Source organism: Panthera tigris, chromosome C2, assembly GCF_018350195.1.
Source record: "Panthera tigris isolate Pti1 chromosome C2, P.tigris_Pti1_mat1.1, whole genome shotgun sequence".
Classification (NCBI taxonomy): Eukaryota; Metazoa; Chordata; class Mammalia; order Carnivora; family Felidae; genus Panthera; species Panthera tigris.
Genome location: NC_056668.1, coordinates 148,281,170 through 148,309,003, shown reverse-complemented (window position 1 = coordinate 148,309,003; position 27,834 = coordinate 148,281,170). Strand labels below are relative to the sequence as shown.

General features: G+C 40.8%; 1 protein-coding gene across 15 annotated transcripts in view; it reads right to left on the bottom strand.

The window, feature by feature from the left end:
• The window catches only part of ULK4 (unc-51 like kinase 4), a 571,537-nt gene that overhangs the window by 369,501 nt on the left and 174,202 nt on the right, over positions 1-27,834 (bottom strand). For all 15 annotated transcript variants that reach the window (XR_006222024.1, XR_006222025.1, XR_006222026.1 and 12 more), the window contains 5 exons: positions 10,965-11,098; positions 9,174-9,295; positions 8,966-9,022; positions 1,712-1,763; positions 1,515-1,609 (listed from right to left, as the gene is read on the bottom strand). Coding sequence is in view for 12 of the 15 variants with exons in the window: in XM_042998368.1 (XP_042854302.1) it covers positions 1,515-1,609; positions 1,712-1,763; positions 8,966-9,022; positions 9,174-9,295; positions 10,965-11,098 (460 nt within the window). In the remaining 3 variants the exon portion in view is untranslated. The remainder of the gene's footprint in view (positions 1-1,514; positions 1,610-1,711; positions 1,764-8,965; positions 9,023-9,173; positions 9,296-10,964; positions 11,099-27,834) is intronic.

Below are 27,834 nucleotides of genomic sequence, written 5' to 3'. Positions count from 1 at the left end.
GCAATATTTTGAAAATGCCACAAGCTGGAAAGAGCCTAGTGTCTATCAAGAATAAATAAGTAAACTGTGATATCTGCATATACTCAAAATCAACATTGGGCTACAATATGCCGGTGAAAAATTAAACCATATAGATACTTAACAAGAATGTCCCACAAACACTAAGCCAAAAAAGCAAGTCACAAATAAATACATACCGTATTGACACAAAGCACAAAAGCAGGCAAAACCCATCTATATGGTTTAGGAATGCACACACAGGCCTCCAGAGGAAAGCATGGGAATCATCACTATGGAAGTCGGGATAGTGGCCCCCTCTCCAGGGAGGAAAGGAATCGTGACTGGGGGAATTCAGCGCTGTGGTCATGGTTTTTTAACTGAGTGGCAATTTCTGGAGCACTGGTTTTACAGTATTAAACTACACATTTTTTTTAATGCACTTTTAGAGAGGAGGAGGAGGTGGAGGAGGAAACAACCATGAAGAATTGATAGACATTTTCTACACTCAAAAAATCATGATTCCTTCTCTTGAAACACATGTCCTGAGAGTGCCCAGACGCCATGTAAGAGGTGAGGCCCCCCCCCGAAGTCACTCTACTGGAGAGACCACATAGAGGATGGAGAAGATGTCCCAAGAGTCCCAGCTGGAGGCAGACATGGGAGTGAATGAGGCTTCAGATGATTCCAGCCCCAGGCACCGCTGACCGCAAACACTTGAAAGACGCCAAGTTAGAACTGCCTTGCTGAGTTCGGTCAACCCCTAGAACCATTAGAGAGAATGGGAAAATGATAACAAGGGTTCTCATCTTACCTGGCTTTTTTATATTTGTTTATTTATTTATGAGTATAATTTATTGTCAGACTGGCTTACATACAACACCCAGTGCTCATCCTATCTGGCTTCTTTTCTTGAGGCTTTCTGCGGGTGAGAATGAGATCACAAAGCCTTTCCTCCCTCCTCTAAAGTCAGTGCTCCACTCACCTAAGCATCAGCGTAAGGCAGAGGTTCTGAAATGGGGGCAATTTCTCTGCCCAAAAGACCTCTGGCAATGTGTAAAGGCCTTTCTATTTATCACTGAAGGGGGAAGGAGTGAGTGCTACCTACATCTAGTGAGTAGAGGCCAGGGACGCTGCTAAACATCCCTCGATGCCCAGGACAACTACTATAACGAGGAACTGTCCATCTCCAAATGCCCATAGTGCCAAGGTTGAGAAACTCTGCTCTAAGAGTTTATGCAGTTGGGTACCACAAATAACCAGGAAAGAAGAAGAAGGAAGCTGGGCGTAAGGTGTGGACCAGAAGAGAAAGACAATAATGAGCAATGAAAATTCCAGAGAAGTCAACAAGGAAGGAAGGGAGTTCTTAATGTGCATCTTGTGAGGGCAGCGGCTTTTCTGAGTGGTTATTTCATGTGAGAATAGATAGGAATCGAGCATATGTAAACTAGTCTCTTTACATACAGAGTTACCAAGTAAACAAAACAGTATCTTTCTCACAAGCTGGCAGAACTGACCGTAGAGCGATAGTCTTTCAACAAAACAGGATATTGTATTATTGCTTCAAAAGCCGACAACGTGATCTTGATAAATTCTTCCGATGCCATCAGTCCTAGGAATACAGTTAATTATTACAGGTGTTTATTTTCATGTTCAAAATCACTATATCAAAGTACTTCAGACAAAGATGTCAAATGCCCCATGGTCTACTCACCTACGGCTCCATCTATGTTAGTTTCTCCTGAGTCTATAGATTTAATATGACTCTGTAAAAAATGAAAATAAGATTTCAAAATAACTCTGAAATACAACTAATCTTTCTCCCAAAACTGCACTTATCATTCTTAATGAAGTAATTCCTCAAAAGCATTAAATACTATACACATAAATACCATACATACAATCACAATTTTAAAATATGATCATATGAATAGTATATACATATGTGTGTGTGTGTGTGTATATATATATATATATATATATATATATATAATAAACTATAATCGTTTTTATTTTTTTAATTTTTTTTTAACGTTTATTTATTTTTGAGACAGAGAGAGACAGAGCATGAACCGGGGAGGGTCAGAGAGAGAGGGAGACACAGAATCTGAAACAGGCTCCAGGCTCTGAGCGGTCAGCACAGAGCCCGACGCGGGGCTCAAACTCACGGACCGCGAGATCATGACCTGAGCCGAAGTCGGACGCTTAACCGACTGAGCCACCCAGGCGCCCCTATAATCGTTTTTAAACATACAGTTCACTATCCATGAGATGTAATGTCAGAATAAACTCATTGGCAATAGAAGCACAGAAATGTCAACCTATAAATACTGAGGACAATCCAACCGATACATAACCATTTCCAGTATGCCACACTTGTTCCCTTACTACCTCGGAAGTTAGTAAGGATGCACGTAATCAGGTGAAACAGTCCTCTCCAAGGAAGGTCAAGCCTTAGCTACCCTGTGTGCAAACTGCATCGAGATGTAGCAGTTCAAGGCTTGCCTTCACGGTTAACTAGCGTTGTTGGTCCCTCATATATATTCTATCTAAACCCCAACCCTGTGCCTCCATGCAGAATGACCCCCAATACTGTTCTGGAGGCAGGCCTGAGCAGCTTGGCTGTGAGCTCCCTGGGTGAGTTTTCCAGTCCCCAGCTGAATGCCCCACACAGAAGAGTTACTCCGTGAACATGATCTAAACAAAACAGAAGGGCGCCTGGGTGGCTCAGCCGGTCGAGTGTCCCACTTCGGCTCAGGTCATGATCTTGTGGTTCGTGAGTGTGAGCCCCGCATCAGGCTCTGTGCGGACAGCTCTGTGCTTCTGATTCTGTGTCTTCCCCTCTCTCTGCCCTGCCCCACCCCTACTTGTGCGCTCTCTCAATGTCAATAAACATTAAAAAAAATTAATTTAATAAGCAAAACAGTATAAACAGGCAGTGCCACCATACTAGTGACGTGCGGAAGCCCTGCAACTTAGTTCTGTCCCCTGGTGCAAAAAAATAATACATATATGGTATTTTATATGTAATAACAAGTAGCAAACAAAATATAAGATTACCTTGGAATAAAAAACATAAGCAATTAGTCTGGAGGGAAAATGAAGCTACGATGATCCAATGGTTCTTCTTAAAATATTTGGTAAATAGAAATGACTATATATAACATATACATAAGAACATATGTGTAGGTTTGGGGGTTATCAAGAATAAATAAAATCCTTAACACATATATTTGAGTTAGGAACTAAAATGTTCCCAATTCTCTGCATGAGCTTCCCACACCTCATTCATTCATTTGGAGATAATGACTGTCATGAATTTATCATTTCCTTGGCATGTTTTCATAGTTTTACTAGATATACATGTGTCCCTAAAGAGTGTACTGTTTGTTTGGGTATTTTTGAACTTCACTGAAATGGCAGAAAACTGTATACAGTTTATACAAATGGGAGAGCATATAGCCAATAATTGTGGGGGGAAAAAGAAATTTTTAAAGCTGTAGGAAAATACTTATGAGTCAAAGTTAAATAGAAACAAGACAATACAAACACACACAGCATCATCTGAACCACATACAGTGTAACTCATATGTATGTTAGACGGTTTTCTACACACAAGTGCATATATGCAAATTGAAAACACTCTGAGTAAACAATATGTTAACAACGGTGGTCTCTCGGAGTGGTGGAGTTATGGGTGATTGTTTTCCTTCAAATCTGACTGTAATTTTCTACATATTCTTTAATAAGCATATATTTTATAATTTAAATAAGCACAAATTGCCTTTAAGAGAAAATCTTAAAAGACCTATGCTCTTTAAAAGCTAAACATATAAGACACTTTAAATTGGTTTTTTCAATCTATGATTACAAAAACCAAAAAGACCACAAAAAAATAACATAATACATAATAAAAAAAAAAAAAGTAGCTTGTCATGATAATTTGGTTGAAATAATTTCACAAAGTTCCAAAAGGGGCACATAACTTTTGCTGAGTAAATACAGAATTGACGTTGAATAAAATATTCAGAGAAAGAGGTCTTTTGACTTACATAAATCTATTTAGAGGTCTATGGATTACTAAGTAAAGAAAGAAAGCCCCATGCAGTGTTTGTACTCTGATCTTTCCTGTACATATATTTTAAAATATAGATAATACACAAACACAGATGAGGACAAAAGTTTCCAAGGAAGAAATCACAGGGAACCACAAGCAGAGGTTTCCTTTAGGAAGACAGATGCCGGCCTGGGAGGTGTGTGTGCTTTCACATTTCATTCTCTGCCTTCCACACTATTGGAATTTTCTAGTCATATTATGTGTATTAATTTTTTTCTTTTCTAATGTCAAGGAGGGTCATCTCGATAGTGGAATTATGGGCTTCCTTCAACTTACTTTGTTCCCCTACTTAATTAAAAAAAAAATCCCTACTGAATGTTTCATTGATTTACCAACGTTGATGTCTTTTGATATATTTCTTTTTCTAGTAAGCATGAAGGCATATAAATTAGGAAAAGAAACCAGGCGCACTAGTCTGCAGAGAGGGCTCACCTGAGATGAGCCATCGTGAATTTAAAGTGAGACTAGTTATAAAAAAATAAATAAAAATAAAATAAAATGAGACCAGTTATTTTGTTGTTTTTCTCTAGCCGTATCTAGACACTCAAAGCCGGAGGTGGAGAATTAACTGGGACCAGAATTAAGGTCGGCCAGAGGAGGGTACTGGAAGAAGAAAGCAAGGGGCGTTACAGGTTTGCATAAGGCAGTAATGGGGACTGAACAAGGGACTCGGAGCTGAGTGAAAAGTGAAGTCATTGGCCCTCGGGAGGGCAGGACAGTTAGCGGAGAGGGCTAAGATGAAATGAAGTCTCAGTTTAACCGAAAGGCTGCTGGAGATGGGGAACAGAGGAAGGGGGCTGAAAATCAGGGGTGGTGGCCAGCCAGCCAGTGTGACACTGGAAAGGAGGTCATGGATGCTGGCAGCTGAGAGAAGGAAGATAAGTTCCCGAGGAAAGAGGGGGCAGAGAGGCTGAGGTGTTGGAAGGATGGTCCGAAGGGATGTCTGGTTTCCCAAGAACGTGGACAGGCACAGCATGGAGAAACCGACAGTGAGCTCCACGCTAGAAGATTCCGAGGAACGAGCAGCCATGACCCAGGAATCTGTAGGAACACAGCACAGGGCGTAACACAGGCCATCCCCTGAGGGCGCCAGCTTCAAAGCTGGGAGTTTTAGCAGAGGAGCAAAAAAAGCATGGATGCCTACCCCACAGCCAGGCTCACTGCGGAGAGGAGTGGGGGGCAGAAAATGACCCCCTCCAGAGAGGAAAGCTGCACCTCAAGGGCAGGCCAGCGCTCTGCAATATTAGTCAGTACCTCAAAGAAGCTGGAAATGAGCTCCTGTAGCAAACTATGTATGTGAATTAATCCACGGTTCATAAAAGGGAGGAGGGAGACTCAGAATAACATTTGTGTGGCAGAGAATAAACACATTTATCGTATTTTTAAAAACGTAAGAGTGCACTCTCTCTGTTCTACCCACTGCAACTGAAGTCAATACCTACCAACAAAACAATACTCACTTAAAACAAAACTCTGCAAAAGACAGGAAGCATGTCTTTTCTTAAACAATTATCTCAACGCCCAGGATAAGTGAAGATCTTTTAATAATGGAGATTATAATTATATTTTTGTATTAAAATCTACCAGAATAATTTTATCACTTCTTGTGCTTGAAAATTAGAATTGTGATGGCTTTTTTGTAGGAAATTATAACCGCCACACAATCACTGCACTTTTAAAAACTAACAAGGCCAGAACGTAAGAAAAAAATACAAGAAAATCCTCTTCGTCAGCTCATTAATCACCAGCATTTTCAAAAGGACACAAGAAACACAGTGAACATTAGGATAACATACATCATGAGTTCCCGAGCGTATTTCCTTAATGTCCCTACTTCCTATTTTCCAGCCCAATTCAATGGAGGCCCAAAAGAACGATGGTATTCACCACAGGATTTCCCCATAGCACTTCCCCAGATGTTTTACTGCTCACACTGTCCCTACTTTTTTTTTTTTTTTTAACTAGAGAGGGAGGCGGGTACGATGACACACTGTTTCTGTTAATAAGAAGGGAAAATAGCAATTATCAGCTTTTGCCTGGACCCTTTGAAAGCTTAATAATGGTTTTAAAGGTGCCCTGCTAAATTGTTTCCAAATACTTCCCTCTTTAAAACATAAAACGACCAAAACTTCATTGTCATTGGGAAAAAATGTTTACAAAACGTTAATTCCTATACTCACGTGTCCGTGTATGAGAAGTATCCTGAATTTTTTTTTACCAAAAAAAATAAAATAAAATAAAATAAATAAGATGTCTATGAGCCAAATAGGCAAACGATGCCTGGTGCCAGCATGAAAACTGAAGCTAACGCGAGGTACAGTCCCACCGCTCCCTCCACCCGGCGGGCCCCTCCTAACGAGTGACCATCACCCCAGCCTGACTGCCATCTCCACACCCATGGACGGCAGGCCTGCAGCTCCTAGACAGCTGCTTCGGGGGAAGCCCAGAAAGTTCTGGGTGCCAAGCCACTGCCACTGGGCACAATTACTAAAGACGAACCACACTTGATACCTCAGATTAAGGCAGATCAAGCTACTCTCCCAGATACATTGTGAAAAATACTAAAAATACTTATCTCCATATGGAACAATAAGGCTTTCAAAATACAGTCCTAAACACATACACATGAATGAACTGCTCCCCCAGGCCACCAGGACAGAAGATGCACTGTGCTGTGGACAGTTTCACAAAGCCATGCTGTGGACTGCTCTACAGGACACTTAGAGCTGTGCAGTCCCCTTTGCTCCCCACAAAACAAACAAACAAACAAACAAACAAAACTCTCAAGTTCAGGAAACCGCTACCTGAGCAAAAATTAAAAGAATTATTTCAAAGCACAAAACCCAAGAGGTTTTAATATGCTAATCTGCACTGTGAATTTCCAAGGAGCTGTAGGATGTCGGATAAGTTCCCTTTGCCTGGTGGCATCAGTAGGGCACTGTCACCTCTGTCATACCTTTGGCATCTTCTGGACAGATTATGAATCAATTCACAGAAGCAACCACCAACTCTCCACAGTGCATAATAACATCCACAAGAACTCTGTACATAACTAAATTTGGGTCCTTCATTTTAGTCGGTACTCCTTTCCCTTCACTAGTTTTTCATCAAAGCCATCAACACTAAGTATAAGAACAATAAAACACAGCTAAGGCCAAATAACAAATGCGATGAGAAAAATAACGGAAAGATTCTGGGCCCAGCCATGATTCGAACTAGGAAAACAGCCCAAAGAAAGCCAAATGACCTTTTCCATTTTATTTGCCTAAGCTCACTCTACCTAAGTGCCATTATCAAGGAAAAAAAAATACCGCCAAAGATTTTCCAATATCCTAATTATCTTTCGACCAGGCACACTATTATCTATTCCCAAAAGGGCCTATATTAAGAAAACCCTACAGAATACCTCCCAACCTGCACAGAGTTCACCCATTCTTGGGAGAAATGAGGAGATCCTTCCTTGGTGTGGCCTCCACCCTTGTATGGAGCATAGATAGCATTACACAGAGCAGATGTGTTCTCTCAAAAATACACACACACCGTTCCTGAATGCCCATGAAGACTTTTAGTTGGACACATTTGCTTGTTCCTTGAAAACCTAAAGCGTACTCAGCTAACGTAGGCAGAGAAAAGTGTTCCGCATGAGAACAAAAATAAGAGAAGAGACAAGGACAATTATCCCCATCCCAAATAAACACTGTGCCAAAAGATTCCAAGATGGCTGCAGGGGCAAAATCACCATTGCCAGGCATCAATATGTCGGTGCAGTGAATTACAGAAGTATAGTCGTGCCAAAAGGATACCTATACAGTACTTAAAAACAGATTAAAAAGCAAATTAAAAGAAATTAAAAGCAAACATAAAAGAAGGTGGTAAGTGAAATTCTAATAATTTGCAAATTCATGAATGTACAACCACAATTCTGTACTTGACAGAAATTAGGATTCAACGCACTTAGGATGATAAAGTTTTGAAATTGGGGACAAAAGGACCCTACCGCATCCCCTGAACACACTTCTTAAAAAATCAGTGACCTCCACTCAACATTTGTACTTCAAAACTTCACACTTTACGATGAACCTTCTAGAAAACTACAGTCTCACTTGGGGATGACAATCATTTTTGTTTTTTAATTTCAAACCTACAATAAAGTGGAGATGCTCACTTCATCTTAACTAGAAACCTCAATGGCATTTTGAAAATCTCAGTTGTTTGTTATTAACATCAAATAAGACCGGAGATACCGTGTGACAAACGTCAGCTTTCTCTTTGTGTATCTCCCCATTTTATCAACGGCATATACTGTAATCCAGGCTAGGAAAAAAAACAACATCATTCATGAGCCATAACTGAACAGAAAGACTACTTTTTGTGGGCAAAAACTGCAATAAAAGATAGGACAATGATTTTTCATTGCTACCCTTCTCACCAAAATTAAAGAAAAAGTAAAGTTGAGCTTAACTTAGAGAAATGCCATCCTCAAAAGAGATACTGTGCATAACTGGGCAACATAAGTAAATCACGATGATAATACATTCCCAGCATTCCATTCTTGCCAGGTTAAATTTCTTCATGACGTCTAATACTAAAATCTATTGAGGTGTTTTCTACAGACATATTTACCCTGCTTGGGTGCTATCTGAACAAAATACATTATCAAGAGAGAATGTATTTTTCTCCAAATGTCAAATTTTATTACAGTCAACAGATAAAAATATAAAAAGGTCACTTCCCTAGAGACAAATAAATACCACAAGGATTTTAAAATTACTTCATCCTGACACCAAATTCCACAAACAGTAGAGACAGCCACATTTTTATTAGGAACGTGAAAAATTCAGTGTTACTCACAAGAATAGTTCCATAACTGAAAAGGAACTCTTCTGTTACGACTTGAGGTCGAAACACCTGCGTGATGAGAGTTTCCACAGATTAAATCCTGAAAGCCACGTGTAAGAAACCAAGAATGAAAATATTTTGTCTGAGTTGATATTTCTAGGCTCCAGCTTACCTAGACAGGAGTCACATTTCTATCATTTTTTTCCTAATAAAATAGTACCTGAGAAGTTACGAGGTGAAGCACTATAGGCATCAGGGGGAGACACGTCTTCAGCTGTTTCGCCTGGACTGTTGATGGGTGTTTACGACCAGAAACATTGGCCAAGGCGTTAAGAATGTCACCTGCAAAGCACATCCGGGATCATTCACGAAGGTTACAGACCATAAATACTTAGGGACCACCGGTCACGGCTGGAACACTAATGGGATTACTACAGTAATTAATCTCTAAATAAAAGAAATGGGTAGGGGCTGTGCTGTTTTCTTCACACATATTGAGATTATAACAGAAAACTGTAGCCTCAGGGGACAGAATGGATATAAGCTTCCTCTTTCATCTAGCAATTCTAAGTAAAATCTATATAGTATTGGTTTTATATATGATTTTTCTTCCCTTTTTTTTTTTTGTCTTTTCTAAATTTTAACCATGAGCACTTCTTACTTCTGTAAACAGGGAAAGGGTATTTAAAAAGTTATATATGAACACGGGCGTATGGGTGGCTCGGTAGAGTGAGTGTCCAACTTCAGTTTAGGTCATGATCTCACAGTGTGTGAGTTTGAGCCCCATGTCAAGCTCTGTGCTGATAGCTCAGAGCCTAGAGCCTGCTTCAAATTCTGTGTCTCCTTCTCTCTCTGCCTCTCCTCTGCTCATGCTCTGTGTCTCTCTCTTTAAAAAAAAATAAACATTAAAAAAATCTTTTTAATTATAAGTGAGCAGATTATAGCTTGCAATTTTAAATAATAAAATAGGAATAAAATAAAATAAAATAGGAATAAAATAAAAAAAGATCAATTCCTAAAACTTCTCATTGGGTGAAAAGTCCAATAATAAAACTTACACTGTGGACATCTGAATCTTAGCATCACACCCTAAAACGGGATGAGTCTGCCAATAAGCAAGTCAACTACCAATCGACCAGACTGTAGCCTTCAGGTTAAACTTTAAGAGGTTATAATCCAAAAAATATTTGAAATGTTCTATTTTCAGTCATTAACAACCAAAAAAAATCTCTCAAAGTATTAGTAAGGAGCAAAAAGATACCATTAATCAGCGATAAAGGTATTTTCATTATTCTGATTTAATACTCCGAATTTCTGAGTATATTTTACCATAAGGAACTGGATCAAATTTAACATTTTAAACATTTCTGGTTTATAGCTACATCTGCTGGAAAAGCATGGAATGAAATTTAAGCTAAATGTACACATTCCTTAGATTACTTTAATTTCTCCAAATAACAATGAAATAACAGATCAGCCAGAAAAAAAAAAAAACATCTTTTGCAAATTAATATTTTTATTTAAACCAAAGAAATTTTCAAACTTTGAATTTTAATATCAAAATTCTTTAATATTAAATGCTAATCCTTATGCATTTTTAAATTCTCTTAAGGGTAAATAAATGTGTGGCTGTAACCCGAAAGAAAAGAATCTTTTCTTCAGAATTAGGCAGAAGGAAATCTTGAGAAAGTCACCTAAAACAAAACGCCCAAACCCAATTTTAAGCTCTGACAATCTTTTTCTCGTGTTTATTTTCTAAAATTGCCAGTTTACCACAGATGACACCTCAACGTAACCTTTAGCCTGCTCGTTGCCTCAGTCATGTCGCTGATGTAAAATAATTGTAAAAACAGATAAAGCAAATCCTGAGTTCAAATCTTGAAACTACACATTCAAGAAACGGTGTCACTGCGCTTTCCTGTGTTAAGTGAGAAACAAGAAGAAAAAAGAGGCGAGGCCTAAAAGCCCAAGCGCGGGAAGGGAAGCGTCAAGGGGCCTGAGGAGAATTTACCCAGGATCCGCGGCAGCTCGTGCACAATGTGACGGATGAGAAGGTCCAGGCACTTGGACAGGTATTCATTGCCGCTTTGCAGGTCCTTGCCTGGAGTGGTCTTTCTGCTGTCTCTCTCGATGTACATCACCAGTCTACATACAGGGAAGTGCAAAAGATTACCTCTCATGATAAAACAGTTGATAGCATCTGTCTGAAAACGTCGCCAAGGCAAATGTTTCCAGGGGGCACAGTCCCCGTCATGCTGACATTTAGATTTTAGCAATTTGTCAGGCACCGTTTTTTGCCTTAGAAAAATCTACATGTTTATGAAGAAAGAAAACAAGGCAACTCTGAATATATCTGCCCATGTATTACCAAACAATGCCCTCATTTCATTTAGCCTTGGCCCATGAGAAAGAAACCACATTCTCCGGATGACGGATGAAAGGCAGAAAAAGGCGTCTGGGCAGAAGAACGCTCTTGGAGTTTCAAAGGTTCAAAGGAGAACCACAAGTTGTCTGCGCTCGTGTTGGTCATTAGTACTAAACTTGCTTGGGACCTCAGGCAAGTCACATGAATTCCAGCTCCTTCACTAAATTGTGTACATGAATCCAAAGAAAGATTTTCATCTCAACACTGGGTGATACAGAGAACAGACACTACATCTAAACATCTGGCTTTCACATGTCCCTTTGTCCCCTAGTTTTAGGATATCTAAAACGAGACTTCCGCAACCCACTGGCATTCAGCAGACGTCAATCTCTGACCAACTGTGCCCAGCCCAGACCCACAAAACATATTGGGCCATCACTCTAGATATTGAGGGTGTGGTTAGAAACTTATAGGCTCATGTTTCATCCCGTTTGCTGGACCCACCAGGCACCTTCCCAAGTGCCCATTCCCCTCAACTCTCAAAAGGGCGGCGAGTTCACAGGCTGCATCATATGAAAGCCTCTTTACATCTCCCGATGCCAACATCCCTCTTCCCAGTTCCGCTGTCCCTACCCTCTCACCCAACTTCTACTTCCCAGAGAAAACTTCCTACCAACTCCTACTGTCAACTGGGAAGAAGTGGTTTTGCACAAAACGCTTAAAAGTATACTGATATCTTAACGCTTAGCATTTACGTGGCCCTCTTTGTAGATTTAGTCATGCTTTTGTCTTTCTGCTATTATCTGGAGCGGCACCAAATCACAAGTTTATTTCCATCCGCCAGTTAGCATCCTCCGCTCGAGTCACTGATTACACTGCCGGCCACACTCTAACAAATAGATGGCATTAGTCAAAACGAAGGAAAAATACTGTTAAGTCAGCAAAAATGTATCAATACTGCTTAAATAATTCAGAGCACATAACTGCTCGATGATGAGTAAACCACAGAAACGAGAGGTTAAGTGGAAGCTAAGAGCTTTACGACTTGTGACACGATGACTTGGGGCAGCCCGTCAGCCAGCCAGGAGCTCCCAGCGACAGGCAGCACAGCACGTTATCACTGGGGCCGGGCGCTTCCAAGACGAGAGCAGCAACTCCAAGAACCTCTTGATTAGTCGGCGCTACTCCCTCAGCCCAATCTAGAAAGCAGGACCTGAAAATACTAGACACACAGAAACTCATCTTCCTTTTCTGCTTTCCGAGATGGGTTGCCTGACACCTCCCTGCCCAGCCTCACCATCTGTCGAACAGCTTTTCCCAAGTGAAAGAGTATAGCGTCTCCTCCAAGATGAGTACTTCAAACACACCCTCTAACCATTATCTGCTCTCGATCCTACTTGCGTGTTCTTCCACTGTGATGGTTCCTCGACTTCGGGGAAACTTCTCTTAATTGACTCCATGACATCTTCTCCCGATCCATCAGCCTTTTCTTTTCTTCTCTTACTTCCTGCTTTATTATCTCCCATCATCTACCATTTCATTACACCCTTGCCCCTTTTCTTCTCTTTGCACCCATCTGGCCAAAGGAAGTCTGCATGAATCCAGTGATTTGCTTTCTGGATGCCTGCAGAGAAGGCTGCTAAAACTCAACACCACCATAAACGTGTGACACCAAGAATGAACGGCCCAGAGCAGTACCAAAATCTGACTGTATTTCATCGGTCAATGTATTCCCAGTCTGTTTTCAAAAGTTTCTTCTCTTCAAACCCCCAAGTGCCCACCCTCTCATGAGAGCAAACAGAAAGCATCATGAAGGAACTCTCCTTCCAAATTCTCAACACGCACACCTGTTATGTATCCGCCCTCGACACATTTCCTTCCGTCACAGCGGTGGACCAGTAACTCCTTCCCTTCCATCTTCTCAGAACCTTATAACGGACAATTACTCGTTTTCCCTTTTATATATTTACTCTCTCCCATTTAACAAAACACTGTTCGTGTTCTTCTAGCAAATTCCTCATTGTCTCTCTCCTTCCCATCTCATCAAACCTCTTAAAAGAGGGGTGCCTGGGTGGCTCAGTCAGTTAGGTATACAACTCTTGATTTCACCTCGGGCTCTGTGCTGGGCTTGGAGCCTGCTTAAGTCTCTCGTTCTCTCCCTCTGCCCCTCACCCACTCACATCTGTGCACACATGCGAAAGAAAGAAAGAAAGAAAGAAAAGAAAGAAAGAAAGAAAGAAAGAAAGAAAGAAAGAAAGAAAGAAAGAAAGAAAGAAAGAAAGAAAGAGGGAGGGAGAGAGGGAGAGAGAGGAAGGGAGGGAGGGAGGGAGGGAGGGAGGGAAACAAACAAGTCCTGAAAGAGAAATCTATACCTAGCACCCTCCACAGTTCCTCCTACTTGCTCAACCCACCCCAGTCTGACTCATACCTATCACTCACTTCAAGGCCACTGACAACCTCCATGACATTGAATCCAGCAGGTACCGGTCAGCAATGTTCAATACTGTTGCCATGCCTCTTACTCCTCTGTATGACACCATACATTTCTAGTATTCTTCTTCAGCTTCTTTAGTTGGTCCCTCTCTGTGGCTTTTGTCCTAAATACTCAAGTTTATCAAGACTCAGTTCTAGGACCACTGCTCTTTCCTTCCTACCATTTGACCCATGCCATCTCATCTCCACCAATGATTTGACTTCCCACTATATACACAGATGTTTCCCAATTATGTATCTGCAGTCCAAATCTGGTCTCCAAGCTACAGATCTATACTTCAAAATCTACATATCCCAGCAAAACACAATTATCCCAACAAACATGGTTGTCTTTCAGAGTATAATATCCCATTATACAATATCACTCCCAATGCTATCAAACCAGAAACCTTAGACTCATCCTTACACATCACCTCCCTTTCTCTTACTTCTCACACGAAGTCAATCATTAAATGCTCCCCAAATCAAGTGCAAGCTTCCATACTCCCTTCTCCTCAACTACAACAGCCTCCAAGCTAGTGTACGTCCTACTCTTGTCATTCTAACCCTTACGCACCCTGTATCTATGTGGATCTTGCCCATTGAGTTGTCCCTGTGCTTAAAATCTCCACGTCTTTAACATGTAAGTTCTTAAAACTCCCCATCAAGACCTTCAAGGCCTCCAGAGTCTGGCCCCCAACTACACCTCCTGCTTTGGCTTGCTATCTTCCCCTCCAGTTAAACCTCCCGCTCCCCTTCCCTAGCAACAAGATATCACGTCTGTAACTACAGGACGCTTCTCTTCATTCCTTGCCAGTCAACTCCTACACATATTTCATCATTCACTGTAGTGATGACCTTCTTAAATTCAACCTCTCAATGATACAGTCTCATAGAACAGAATACATTAAAGCCCTTACCCAAGAGCCATTTTATAATCTATTTTTGATTATCCTTTTTCTTTTAATATTATTTATTGTCAAGTTGGCCAACATATAGTGTATACAGTCTGCTCTTGGTTTTGGGGAGTAGATTCCCATGATTCATCACTTACATATGATACCCAGTGCTCATCCCAACAAATGCCCTCCTCAATGCCTATCACCCATTTTCCCCTCTTTCCCGCACCACCACCCCCCCACCCCGCATCGACCCTCAGTTTGTTCTCTGTATTTAAAGAGTCTCTTCTGGTTTTTGCTTCCCTCCATGTTTGTAACTATTTTTTTCCCATTCCCTTCCCCTATGGTCTTCTGTTAAGTTTCTCAAGTACCACATCCCATGAGTGAAAACATAGGATATCTCTTTTTCTCTGACTGCTTTACTTCACTTAGCATTACACCCTCCAGTTCCATCCACGTTGCTGCAAATGGCAAGATTTCATTCTTTCTCATTGCCAAGTAGTATTCCATTGTATATATAAACCACATCTTCTTTATCCATTCATCAGTCAATGGACATTCAGGCTCTTTCCATAATTTGGCCATTGTTGAAAGGGCTGCTATAAACATTGGGGTGCATGTGCCCCTATGAATCAGCACTCCTGTATCCTTTGGATAAACTCCTAGTAGTGCTATTACTGGGTCGTACGGTAGTTCTATTTTTAATTTTTTGAGGAACCTCCACACTGTTTTCCAGAGAAGCTGCACCAGTTTGCGTTCCTACCAACAGCGCAAGAGGATTCCAGTTTCTCCACATCCTTGCCAGCATCTGTTGTTTCCTGAGTTGTTCATTTTGGCCACTCTGACAAGCATGAGGTGGTATCTCAATATGGTTTTCATTTGTATTTCCCTGATGATGACTGATGTTGAGCATCTTTTCATGTGTCTGTTGGCCATCTGGATGTCTTCTCCGGAAAAGGGTCTAGTCATGTCTTCTGATTATCTGATAATATTTGTCATTCAGGAAATTTAAGAGTACCTAAGAGCAAAAACTATGTCTGATTTTGCTCACCATATCTTTCGACTCATGAGCACAGTTCCTGACGTGAAATAAGTGTTGAATAAATATTAGCTTGCTAGGCATATATTGCTTTGAAACTGCTGTGAATGCTTCTGCGATGGTCTCCCAAGGTACAGGTCCAAGAGCTGCTGAGGTACACACATAAGAGTGGAACCACGAACATTCCACTATCGCGTCACTGCCCAACTGCTTCCTAATGTATTCCCAACAACCAGGTAGCAGTTCCTTCCATGTTACAAGCTCATTGGTATCTACCAGTATCAGATTTCATCTGTACTCATCTACATCTTGTGGTCTTCATTTGAATTTTCACCATTGTTAATACGGTAAGCATATTTTTTTTGTTTGTTCATATTCCTCTTTCGTGAAATACCTGGTTCAGTTTGGGGTGGTTTTTTTTCGGTTTTCAATCTTTTGTTAGTGACTCATAGGCATTATTTATGTGGTCTAGATCTTTCCTTTTCCCCTTCTTTTTGTCTTTCACATTGAAGTCCTCAATTCATTGGAAATTGACTATTATATGGATTGGGAAGGAATCCAAATCCATTATTCTTCCAGGTAGATAACCACTTGCCTGGTACTATGGACTAAAAAGGTACTTCCAAAACGAAGTGTGAAAGAGGAAGGGTAAAAGAACAAATATATGGCAAAATCTGATTAAAAAGCAGTTGATCCCTAGATTACCTCCTCTTCCCAGTGAATCTAGGTGACTGCCACTGAACTTGCACCCAGGCAGACATTGAAGTCTGGAGATTTATTCTCTAGAGAAAGTAAAACAGAAAGTTTCTAGACTGGGAGAAAAAAACCACCATCAAAGTGCAAATAGGGGGAAACTAAGTGAATCCCCACCGGGGCTTCCAGCCCCCTTTCCCAGCAGGCCCCCAAGATCCTGGCAGCCAGGTTCCTGCCCTCCAGCCGACGACTAGAATGCCCTTTAGCAAAACTGGCCCAAGACAAACATACTGGAGATATTAATGTTAAAGTTCACGTTAAAAATGCCTGTACAGATGACCTTAGGATGAAATTCAAAGTCAACAAAATTCATCCATGCACTGAGAAATTCTAGAACAGGTTGTCATTCCTTCAACTCTTAATCGTAACCAGACCAAACATTACCACTTATCCACAGGCATGGTTTTGCTTGACATTATATTTGGTGATATTCATCCATGCTCTTTTTCAGTGCTGTATAGTATCCCAGTGTATGGGTATACCACAATGCATTCATTATTGATGGATGCTGAGGCTGTTTCCATTTATGAATAATGCTAAGCATACCTTATGCTTGGTACATGTAAACATTTCTGTTGGGTATGTACTTGCCAGTGAAATTACTGGATCACAAAGCATTCTTAGATTTAGTTTAGTAGACACTGCTGATCAGTTTTCCAAAGTGATTAAGACAATTTACATTCCAACAGGCAGATATAAAAATCCCAATTGCTCTACATTTTTGCTAAAATCTGCATTATCAGGCTTTTTCATTACATATACCCACAATTCTGGTGGGTACCCATTGGTATGTTATCACAATCAAATGGAATTTTCCTGATGACTAATAAGGCTATGCATCTTTGCGTGTCTTAAATGGCCGCTTGGAGAGAACTTTGTCAACTGCCTGTTCAAGTCTCGTGCTCATCTTTCTACTGAGTTATCAGCTTTCAGTTCTTTACATGTTCTAATTAAAAGACCACCGTTGATTATCTGTGTGACAAATACCTTCCTGTATTATCTCGTTACTCTCTTAATGATGCCTTTTGATGAACAGAAGTTTCTAATTTTAAGGGGATCCAACATATCAATATTTTCCTTTATGATAGTGCTTTTGTATCCTGTTAAAAAAAAATCTTGGTCTACTCCAAGGTCATGAAGATATTTTTATTTGTTACCTACTAGAAGCTTTATTGTTCAAATAATATTTTTTATATTTAAACATGCAATCAATCTACCTGAACTGACTTTTTGTACAGTGTAACTTACTACAATTTCTCTATACTGATATCCAAAATGATCCAGCACAACCTACTGTAAAAACCACCATATCCCACTTGTCCTCCCATCTCTTCTGCTCTTCTCCATGTTTTCCAACCTCATATCTCTCTATCCTGATCCCACCTCACTTCAGAAGATTCTCTATTCAGCTGTGTCTAATCTGCCCTTAACCCAATCCACTGAGCTCCCACCTTCAGTTACTGTATTTTTCAGCTGTGGAATTTCTATTTGGCTTGTTTTCATAGATATAGCTCTCTCTGAAAATTTTCCATCTTTCAAACTCCTTGAATATACTGATCTACTTACTTTAATGTCAGCATGTGATAAGTCCATTGTCTGTGTCCTCTATGGATACTAATATCTTGTTTATTTTTATTTTTGTCATATCATCTTTTCTCCTCATAGTTATGATTACTTTCTATTAAGTATTAGGCTCTATACAGGAAAACTGACAGAATTTTCTGAGACCTAAGGTTAGACTTCTCCAGACAGGGTTTACATTTGCTTCTGGAAGGCAGGTGGGGTAGCAATCAGCTAGAATCACCTGAATCCAATGAGAGACTGAGATGATTCAAAAGTGGGCTTCTTTCCTTGTTCCAGGAAATCCTTTATGTAAATAACAGGTATTCCAGAAACAGAGAATGGAGAAAATAGAAATGTTTGCCTATTGGAAATCAGGAGACCCAAAAGAAATCCTGCCAAAATTCACAGAGTATAAAAAGAGCAAATTACCACCTGTCTATAAGGAATTGGTTTTCCCTTAGAATTTAAATTATCCGTTACAAAATTTAATAATGTGCTACCTAATTACCATCACTTGAAATGTCTTTTTTTAAGACAAAAACTACTCAAATAGTCTCCGCACACTAGCACAGACTTTTAACACATAAGAAAATGTCCATTATCTCTGTTGGGAGAAATAAAAGACTGATGGGATCCATAACAATATCAGACTAACTCTAGAATGATGCTCCATTTCTCTGTGCTCCCCCCAGAGCCTTCCCATTACAGGATGGGTTTACATAGGCTATACTAGGACAGCTAGCCTTTACTGACAAGGGAGTATTAGCTCCTAAAAGAATTCTCATTCTATGAAGAAAATAAAATGTGGAAACATTTGAGTGTAGTGTCCATAAACACTACATTTGCTGCACAAAACTGCAAATGATATTTCTTAGCATTCTACAAAGATAACAACTTTAAAAGGTCAACAATCTGAACTGTAATCCAAGTAAACCACAAATGAGATCCACTCCTCTTCCCCTCCCCCATTACCTTTAATACAACTATTCCTCTTTTTTTGTTTTTAAATATAATCTTAAAATTTTTTTAATGCTTATTTATTTTTGAGAGAGAGCACGCGCAAGAGTAGCCGGGGCAGAGAGAGGGGGAAACGCAGAATCCGAAGCAGGCTCCAGGCTCTGAGCTGTCAGCACAGAGCCTTTCACAGGGCTCAAACCCATAAACCACTATCATGACCTGGCCCGAAATCAGACAGTTGACCAACTGAGCCACCCAGGTGCCCCTAATAGCATTATTTGTGCCCAGGATATGTCTGTTTCCCAATCTACCTCCTGTCCCCCCCACCCCATTTATCTCTGTGATTCATTCCCACTAATCTGACCACAATTTTCTTAATCCCATCTCAACAGGAATTCTTTTGCTCATTCCACACACATCCACCATTATGCTTCCCTCATCTGCCTTCTGTTAGACCTCCGGCCATACTGCCATGCTTCTGTGGCCAAACTTGCCATGTCCTAAACTTTTTTATATCTCCTGTACTTACATCAGTGCAATGCCTTTGGTAAAATGAACTTGATGATTACAAGGATGATGATACTCATTTATTCATTCAATACTTACAGTGTCTGCTATGTGCTAAGCATTTTTCTAGTTGATGGGGATACACCTCATGGAATGTACATTAAAGTGGGAAGAAGACAGATAATTAACAAATAAATAACTACAAAAATAGTTTAGGTGGTAATAAAATCCTATACAGAATGTTAAAGAAAAATAAGACAGCCGCTTGTCAGAGAAGGCATCTCTGACAGGATGACATTTAAGCAGAGAGGTAAGGTCTAGGCTGATGACATTAATCTGACAGTGATCATGCACATATGGTATGCAAGGCCATTAAACTAAATGAGATCACCTCGGGAGGGCCTGTCCAAAGAGTGAGCCATGGGACTACCACAGAGACTGCATCATAAGGAAGGACCAGCAAAGGAAACTGAGCAAGAGTTGACTAGTGAAGGATGAAGAAAACCAAAAAAACGTATCCTGGATGCCAAGTAGAAAGCACTTCAAGGAAGAAGACAGTGGGGCCACCTGGATGGCTCAGTCAGTTAAGTGGCCAACTTTGGCTCAGGTCATGATCTCATAGCTCATGGGTTTGAGCACCATGTTGGACTCTGTGCTGACATCTCAGAGGCCAGAGCCTGCTTTGGATTCTGTGTCTCCCTCTCTCTCTGCCTCTCCTCTGCTTGTGCTCTCTCTAAAATAAATAAATAAACAGAAAAGAAAGGAAAGGAAAGGAAAGGAAAGGAAAGGAAAGGAAAGGAAAGGAAAGGAAAGGAAAGAAAAGAAAAGAAAAGAAAAGAAAAGAAAAGAAAAGAAAAGAAAAGAAAAAAGAAAAGGAAAGAAAGGAGAGGAGAGGAGAGGAGAGGAGAGGAGAGGAGAGGAGAGGAGAGGGGAGGGGAGGGGAGGGGAGGAGAAAAGAACAATGGACTTCTGGTTTCCAGTAAAGTCAAGTTAGGTTATTCAGACAAACTTTCCCACTATAAGCAAATCAAAAAAGAAACAGGTTGAATAAAATATATATCCACTTAATAATCACACCAAACTACACAGAGTACAAATAAGCACAGGAAAAATTCTTAAGCAATCATCTACTGTTATACAAGAACAGTGTGGTTTGTACAGAACTGTCAGTGACAACATCATACTTTGGTGCAAAAAGCGCTGTCTCTACAACAATTTAAATGGCAGAGAATACTCTTTGGAATACTGTGTCAGATGATGCAGAAGAAACTCAAGGAACTGATGTCAAACATGCTGTGGTGACACTTCTATAAAGCAGTTTAAGATGATGCATGTTGAATGCAGAAGAATGAAACAAGACCACTTTCTTACGCCATTCACAAAAATAAACTCAAAATGGATAAAGGACCTGAATGTGAGACAGGAAACCATCAAAACCCTAGAGGAGAAAGCAGGAAAAACCTCTCTGACCTCAGCCACAGCAATTTCTTACTTGACACATCTCAAAGGCAAGGGAATTAAAAGCAAAAATGAACTATTGGGACCTCATGAAGAGAAAAAGCTTCTGCACTGCAAAGGAAACAATCAACAAAACTAAAAGGCAACCAACAGAATGGGAAAAGATATTTGCAAATGACATATCGGACAAAGGGCTAGTATCCAAAATCTATAAAGAACTCACCAAACTCCAGACCCGAAAAACAAATAATCCAGTGAAGAAATGGGCAGAAGACACAAATAGACACTTTTCTAAAGAAGACATCCAGATGGCCAACAGGCACATGAAAAGATGCTCAATATCACTCCTCATCAGGGAAATACAAATCAAAACCACACTGAGACACCACCTCATGCCGGTCAGAGTGGCTAAAGTGAACAAATCAGGAGACTACAACAGATGCTGGAGAGGATGTGGAGAAACGGGAACCCTCTTGCACTGTTGGTGGGAATGCAAACTGGTGCAGCCGCTCTGGAAAACAGTGTGGAGGTTCCTCAAAAAATTAAAACTAGAATTACTCTATGACCCTGCAATAGCACTGCTAGGAATTTACCCAAGGGATACAGGAGTGCTGATGAACAGGGGCACTTGTACCCCAATGTTTATAGCAGTGCTTTCAACAATAGCCAAAGCATGGAAAGAGCTCAAATGTCCATCGATGGATGAATGAATGTGTATACACACACGCACACAACAGAGTATTATTTGGCAATCAAAAAGAATGAAATCTTGCCATTTGCAACTATGTGGATGGAACTGGAGGGTATTATGCTAAGTGAAATTAGAGAAAGACAAAAATCATATGACTTCACTCATATGAGGACTTAAAGAGACAAAACAGATGAACATAAGGGAAGGGAAGCAAAAATAATATAAAAACAGGGAGGGGGACAAAACAGAAGAGACTCATAAATATGGAGAACAAACTGGGGGTTGCTGGAGGGTTGTGGGAGGGGGGGATTGGCTAAATGGGTAAGGGGCATTAAGGAATCTACTCCTGAAATCATTGTTGCACCATATGCTAACTAATTTGGATGTAAATTTTAAGAAATAAAAAATAAAATTAAAAAAAATTAAAAATAGATCTACCCTATGACCCAGCAATAGCACTGCTAGAAATTTACCCAAGGGATGGCAGGAGTGCTGATGCATAGGGGCACTTGTACCCCAATGTTTATAGCAGCGCTTTCAACAATAGCCAAATCATGAAAAGATCCTAAATGTCCATCAACTGATGAATGGATAAAGAAATTGTGGTTTATATACACAATGGAATACTACATGACAATGAGAAAGAATGAAATATGGCCTTTTGTAGCAACGTGGATGGAATTGGAGAGTGTGATGCTAAGTGAAATAAGTCATACAGAGAAAGACAGATACCATATGTTTTCACTCTTATGTGGATCCTGAGAAACTTAACAGAAGACCATGGGGGAGGGGAAGGAAAAAAAAAAGTTAGAGGGGAGGGAGCCAAACCATAAAAGACTCTTAAAAACTGAGAACAAACTGAGGGTTGATGGGGGGGGGGGGGGGGAGGGTGGGTGAGGGGTATTGAGGAGGGCATCCGTTGGGATGAGCACTGGGTGTTGCATGGAAACCCATTTGACAATTTCATATTAAAAAAATTAAATTAAATTAAAATATAAAAAGAGAACATATGAAAAAAAAGAAGATGCATGTTGAGTGTTGAAATAAATTTTATGAAATGCTGAGAATGAAAAAAATTCCTAAATCAGTGTATTATTTTATACATGCAACTGTAAGCACATACATGTAATCACATATTTAAGTACAAGTTAAATACTTAGAGTTATAGGTAGATATTTGTCTATTTCATCAAATTCTTAAAACATATATACACACACATACAAAAGTACACACACATATACTTACATATATTCACCACAGTCTCAACCAGCCTTTTTGAGCCTACCATCAAAAAACTGGGCTTTTGTGTTATAATCAGAATTGCTTTGAATTCAACTCCCCCCGAGATGTTTTCATCAGATTATTCTAGCTTTTGTATGAAAAATAAATTATGGAGGGTGGGGGGGTGGATGCAAGACCAGAAGCAGGCGGACACATGAGCAAGCTAGCGTCACAGGCAAGGAGAGATGCTGCTGGCTTGCACTGGGGCACGGGTGGTCTTGATGCAAAGAAGCAGATAAATGAGAAGGTAAACACCTTCCGGAGGAAGAATCAATATGATTTGCTGATGAAATGCACGGAGTGATAAGAACAACAACAACAAAAATGGGTTACTAAGAGGTTTGGGACCAAACGACTAGATGAAGAATACTACTGAGCGTTTTGGGCGTTATTGTGGTGATGGGAGCCTAGGAGTTAAGACGGACTCAGAAAGCAGATCTGGTTGGTCTATGTTAACTTGAAGATTCCTCTTGGGCATGCCATTGAACATGTGGAGATCATATAAGCCTGGAGTGGGAAGAAATCATACAGGTACATATCAGCAGATTGATGGTCTTGAAGCCACCGGATTAGACGAAATCACCTCAGAACGATACTGATCAGGAAACAAGGAAGGCCCAGCACGAAGCAGAAGAGAACCAGCTAAGGGACTGAGGTGGAAAGAAAGCAAGGACTGTATGTTAAGTTCCACTATGAGCCCTATACATACAAAGGTAAATTCTGGGTCCAGTTGGCAAGGTGAACCCAAGCATCCTATTTCCTATTTTTGCCAGGAAATCCTCATTAGCCCTAAATTAGGAAAGTGTACCGTTCACAGCCAGAACCTTCAGAGAATTTCCTGAAGATGATGGTGCAGATATACATGCGCTGAGGGAAGGCCCAAGTCCACAGGATGGAAAACCCTGCCTGGGAAGTAGGCAGAACCCCAGCAGCACACTAAGCTCTAAATGGCAGGGGAACAACACAGGTTTATAAATTTAGGAGCTGAACGGAAGAGGTAAGTTTCTCAACCCTATGAATAACTCTTTAAAGGAAATATATACCAGCAGAACTGACACTAAGGCCATGCTAACTGAAAGGAGAAGGGGCACAAGGGGATTGCAGGAAGGAGATTTTTTTTTTCATTGTAAGTATACTCTTTAATCCCCATCACCTATTTCCCCCATCCCTCCACTCACCTCCCCTCCGGTAACTACCGTTTGTTCGCTATGGTTAAGAGTCTATTTCTTGGTTTATCTCTCGTTTTTCTTTGCTCCTTTATATTGTTGTTTAAATTCCACATGAGTGAGATCATATGGTATTTGTCTTTCTGTGGCTGACTTATTTGGCTCAGCGTTATACCTTCTAGCTCTATTTTCGCTGTTGCAAATGGCAAGATTTCATTTTTTACAGCAAAAGATTACACTCTGTGTGTGTGCGTGTGCGTGTGTGTGTGTGTGTGTGTGTGTTTGTGTGTGTGTGTGTATCACCTCTTCTTTATCCATCATCTGTCAATGGACACTTGGGCTGCTTCCATAATTTGGCTAATGTAAATAATCCTGCAGTAAGTATAGGGGTGCATGTACCCCTCTGAATTAACGTTTTTGTATTCCTTGGGTAAATACCCAGTAGTGTGATTATTCAATTATATAGTAGTTCAACTGTTAATTTTTAATTGTTTTTTATGTTTGTTTATTTTTGACAGAGAGAGAGAGAGAGAGAGACAGACAGACAGAGCGTGAGTGGGGGAGGGGCAGAGACAGAGAGGGAGACACAGAATCTGAAGCAGACTCCAGGCTCCGAGCTGTCAGCACAGAGCCCAATGCGGGGCTTGAACCCACGAACTGCGAGATCATGACCTGAGCCAAAGTCGGACGCTCAACCAACTGAGCCACCCAGGCGCCCCTCAATTGTTAATTTTTTGAGGAGCCTCCTTACTGTTTGCCACAGTAGCTGCACCAGTTTTCATTTCTACCAACTTTTTCTGCACAAACTCGCCAGCATCTGTGGTTTGATTTTGGCCATTCTGACATGAGGGAGGAGACCATTCATTATAATTTTTTGCTTGTTTTTGTTCATTGTAGTTTCGATTTGCATTTCCCTGATGACGAATGAGGTTGAGCATCTTTTCATGAGTCTGTTGGCCATCTGGAGGTGGTCTTTGTAAAAATGTCTGTTCATGTCTTCTATCCATTTCTTTAACTGGATTATTTGTTTTTTGGGCATTGAATTGTACACCAGTTCTTTATATACTTTGGATACTAACCCTTTACCAGATCTGTCCTGTGACCAATTCCTAAAGTAACCACACACCAGCAAACCTGACACAAAGGTCATGCTAACTAAAAGGAGAGGGAACACAAGAGAATTGCAGGAAGGAAATTTCTTAAAACAAAGGAATGACTTGATGAAAAGCGGCATATGAAGGAATATTAACCTGGAGGGGCACAAAAGACGAGAAAGGGAGTAAGCTAGACGGGCGAATGGCAGTTACATGCGAAGAGGACAGTCACACAGGTGAAGAGGAGAAACAGAAAGGAACTCGAGAAATGAAAAACAGACTGCCTGGAAATGGTGTAAACGCAATTCCCCTAGTCTATAATCAAGAAAACGGCACATGCACACGGTAGGAAGGCAATTTCACTGGCTTTAAAAATAGAGAAGCCACGCTCTTTGCTGTAACTTATTCCGTGCCCTTTCCTGAAGATGCCCTCACCGCTGCCCCCCGGCGACCCCCACTCCAGGACATCTTCAGTCCCTTCGTGTTCTGCTGAGCTCACTGTGGACTATAAATGGACTATTCCAACTGTTTCTGCAGATCTTCCCACACTACTGCAATATGATGCAAACTGGGGACATTCATCCCGTTTGGATTCATCCTAGACAACTTCCCAAATGCTTCCTTGCTGTGACTATATGCTATTTCCAGAGAACCAAAACACCACACTTTTCTTTGCTTCACTACATACGAAGCCCGTTTTTATCTACCTACTGCACATTCTTTAACTTATAACTGTTGTTTTCCCCCATACAGCAGAAATTTGTACTTTAAATAGAAGATGCACTTCTCTTCCATCTCGTTGTCAGAATCCTCAGAAAATTAATCATCCAATTTAAAAGTTCTGTAATTAAAGCCATTCTCTCTCAGCTTAGGGTAGTCAGGTGATAAATGGAATGTTGGCCCAAATTCAAATTGCATTCACTAAGCATATCTACAAACTTACTGAGTGACTGTTTCTTCAGTTCCTACATTTGTAACTGGAATAGACATACTTAGCAACCAGCAGAATCCATTCATTAGCTATCTGTTCTGTACAGTGAGGGCTATTACGATCAGAAGGGATAAATGGCAGTATCTGGCATGTCCCCTAACAAGATAGTAACCTATACCGACAGAAAACCAAATCACAGAAATTGTACCAATAACAAAAAAATGGAAAGGTTGCAGGGGTGATAAAATCTACAATCTCCCCATTTAAACTGTCTACCTACCTGTGCAAAATCTTAGAAAATGACTGATCTTGGGGCACCTGGGTGGCTCAGTCAGTTAAGCGACTCAGGTCATGATCTCAACATTTGTGAGATCGAGCCCCATGTGGGGCTCTGAGCTGACAGCGTGGAGTCCGCTTGGGATTCTCTCTTTCCCTCTGTCTCTGCCCCTCCCCCACTCACATATGATCACTCTCTCTCAAAATAAACAAAACATTTAAAAAAAAAAAAAGAAAGAAAGAAAGAAAGAGAAGAAAATGATAGATCTTAAATGACTGTATGTTATCCAAAACACGAGCAGGCTGTGACTCTAACTACATCTGTGATTTAAGATTTAGTATCCCTACTGGAGCAAATCAACACAGCCCTGGCATCATGGTTGCTATTGACCTGACAAAGGCTTTTTTACTCTGTATCATTCTGGAAGAACCACCAGCATGTCTTTGCTTTTACTCATGAGGGTACACAGTAATTGTTCACAGCCTTGCCTACGAGTTATGCCAACGATCCTGCTCTCGGCCAGAGAACAGTGTGCAAAGACCTAGATCATCCTAACCTCCCACCCAACACCACATTTGTATGCTACTTAGTGACATTAAGCTGATTGGACCTGAGGAACACTTAGTAGCAAGTACTTCAGTTGACTTAGTAAGACCTAGGAGAAATGGATAAATCCCATAAAAATCCACGGGCCCACTAGTCCTCAGCAAAGTTTCTGGGGCTGAACGGTCTACAGCATGTTGGGACATCCCTCCAGGTCAAAAACAAGCTATTGCATTTTCTACTAGGACCAAAAGTGGGCTTTTGTGAACTTAGGAAACAATATATAGCACCTTTAAAGGTGTTCCTTTTGACTCATTTTCTGAGGAACCCACTTAAAAACTTGCCGGTTTTGAATGGAGTTGGAGTGAAGACAGGCTTTGCTGCCGTTCCAGTGTACAGCATAAGGCTCCTCTGCCCCTCGGGCCTTAGGACCTAGCAGAGCTAGTGACCCTCTGGGTGTCTGTGGCAAACAGGAGTGGTAGAGGGAGCCCCAGGGAAGCACCAATAAGCGAGTCACAACACAGACCTTCGGGGCTCCTACGGTCTGAAGACTGGTGCTCGCCCCCAAATTCACGTGCTGGAATCCTAACACGCAATGTGATGGTGCTAGAAAGTCATTAAGTCGCCTGTGGGAGGGCTCTGCCTTCATGAATGGAATTAGTACCCTTATAAAAGAGACCCCACAGAGCTCCCTGGTTCCTTCTCCATGTGAAGATACAAGGAAAAGTCTGCAACTGTAAGAGGGCCTTCATCCACACTGCTGGCACTGTGATGTCAGACTTCCAGCCTCTGGAACCGTGTTTCGATAGTTTATTAGCTACCAATCTTCGGTATCTTGTTAGAGCGGCCCCAGCAGACCGAGATAGGGGTTTTAGAGCAAAGCCA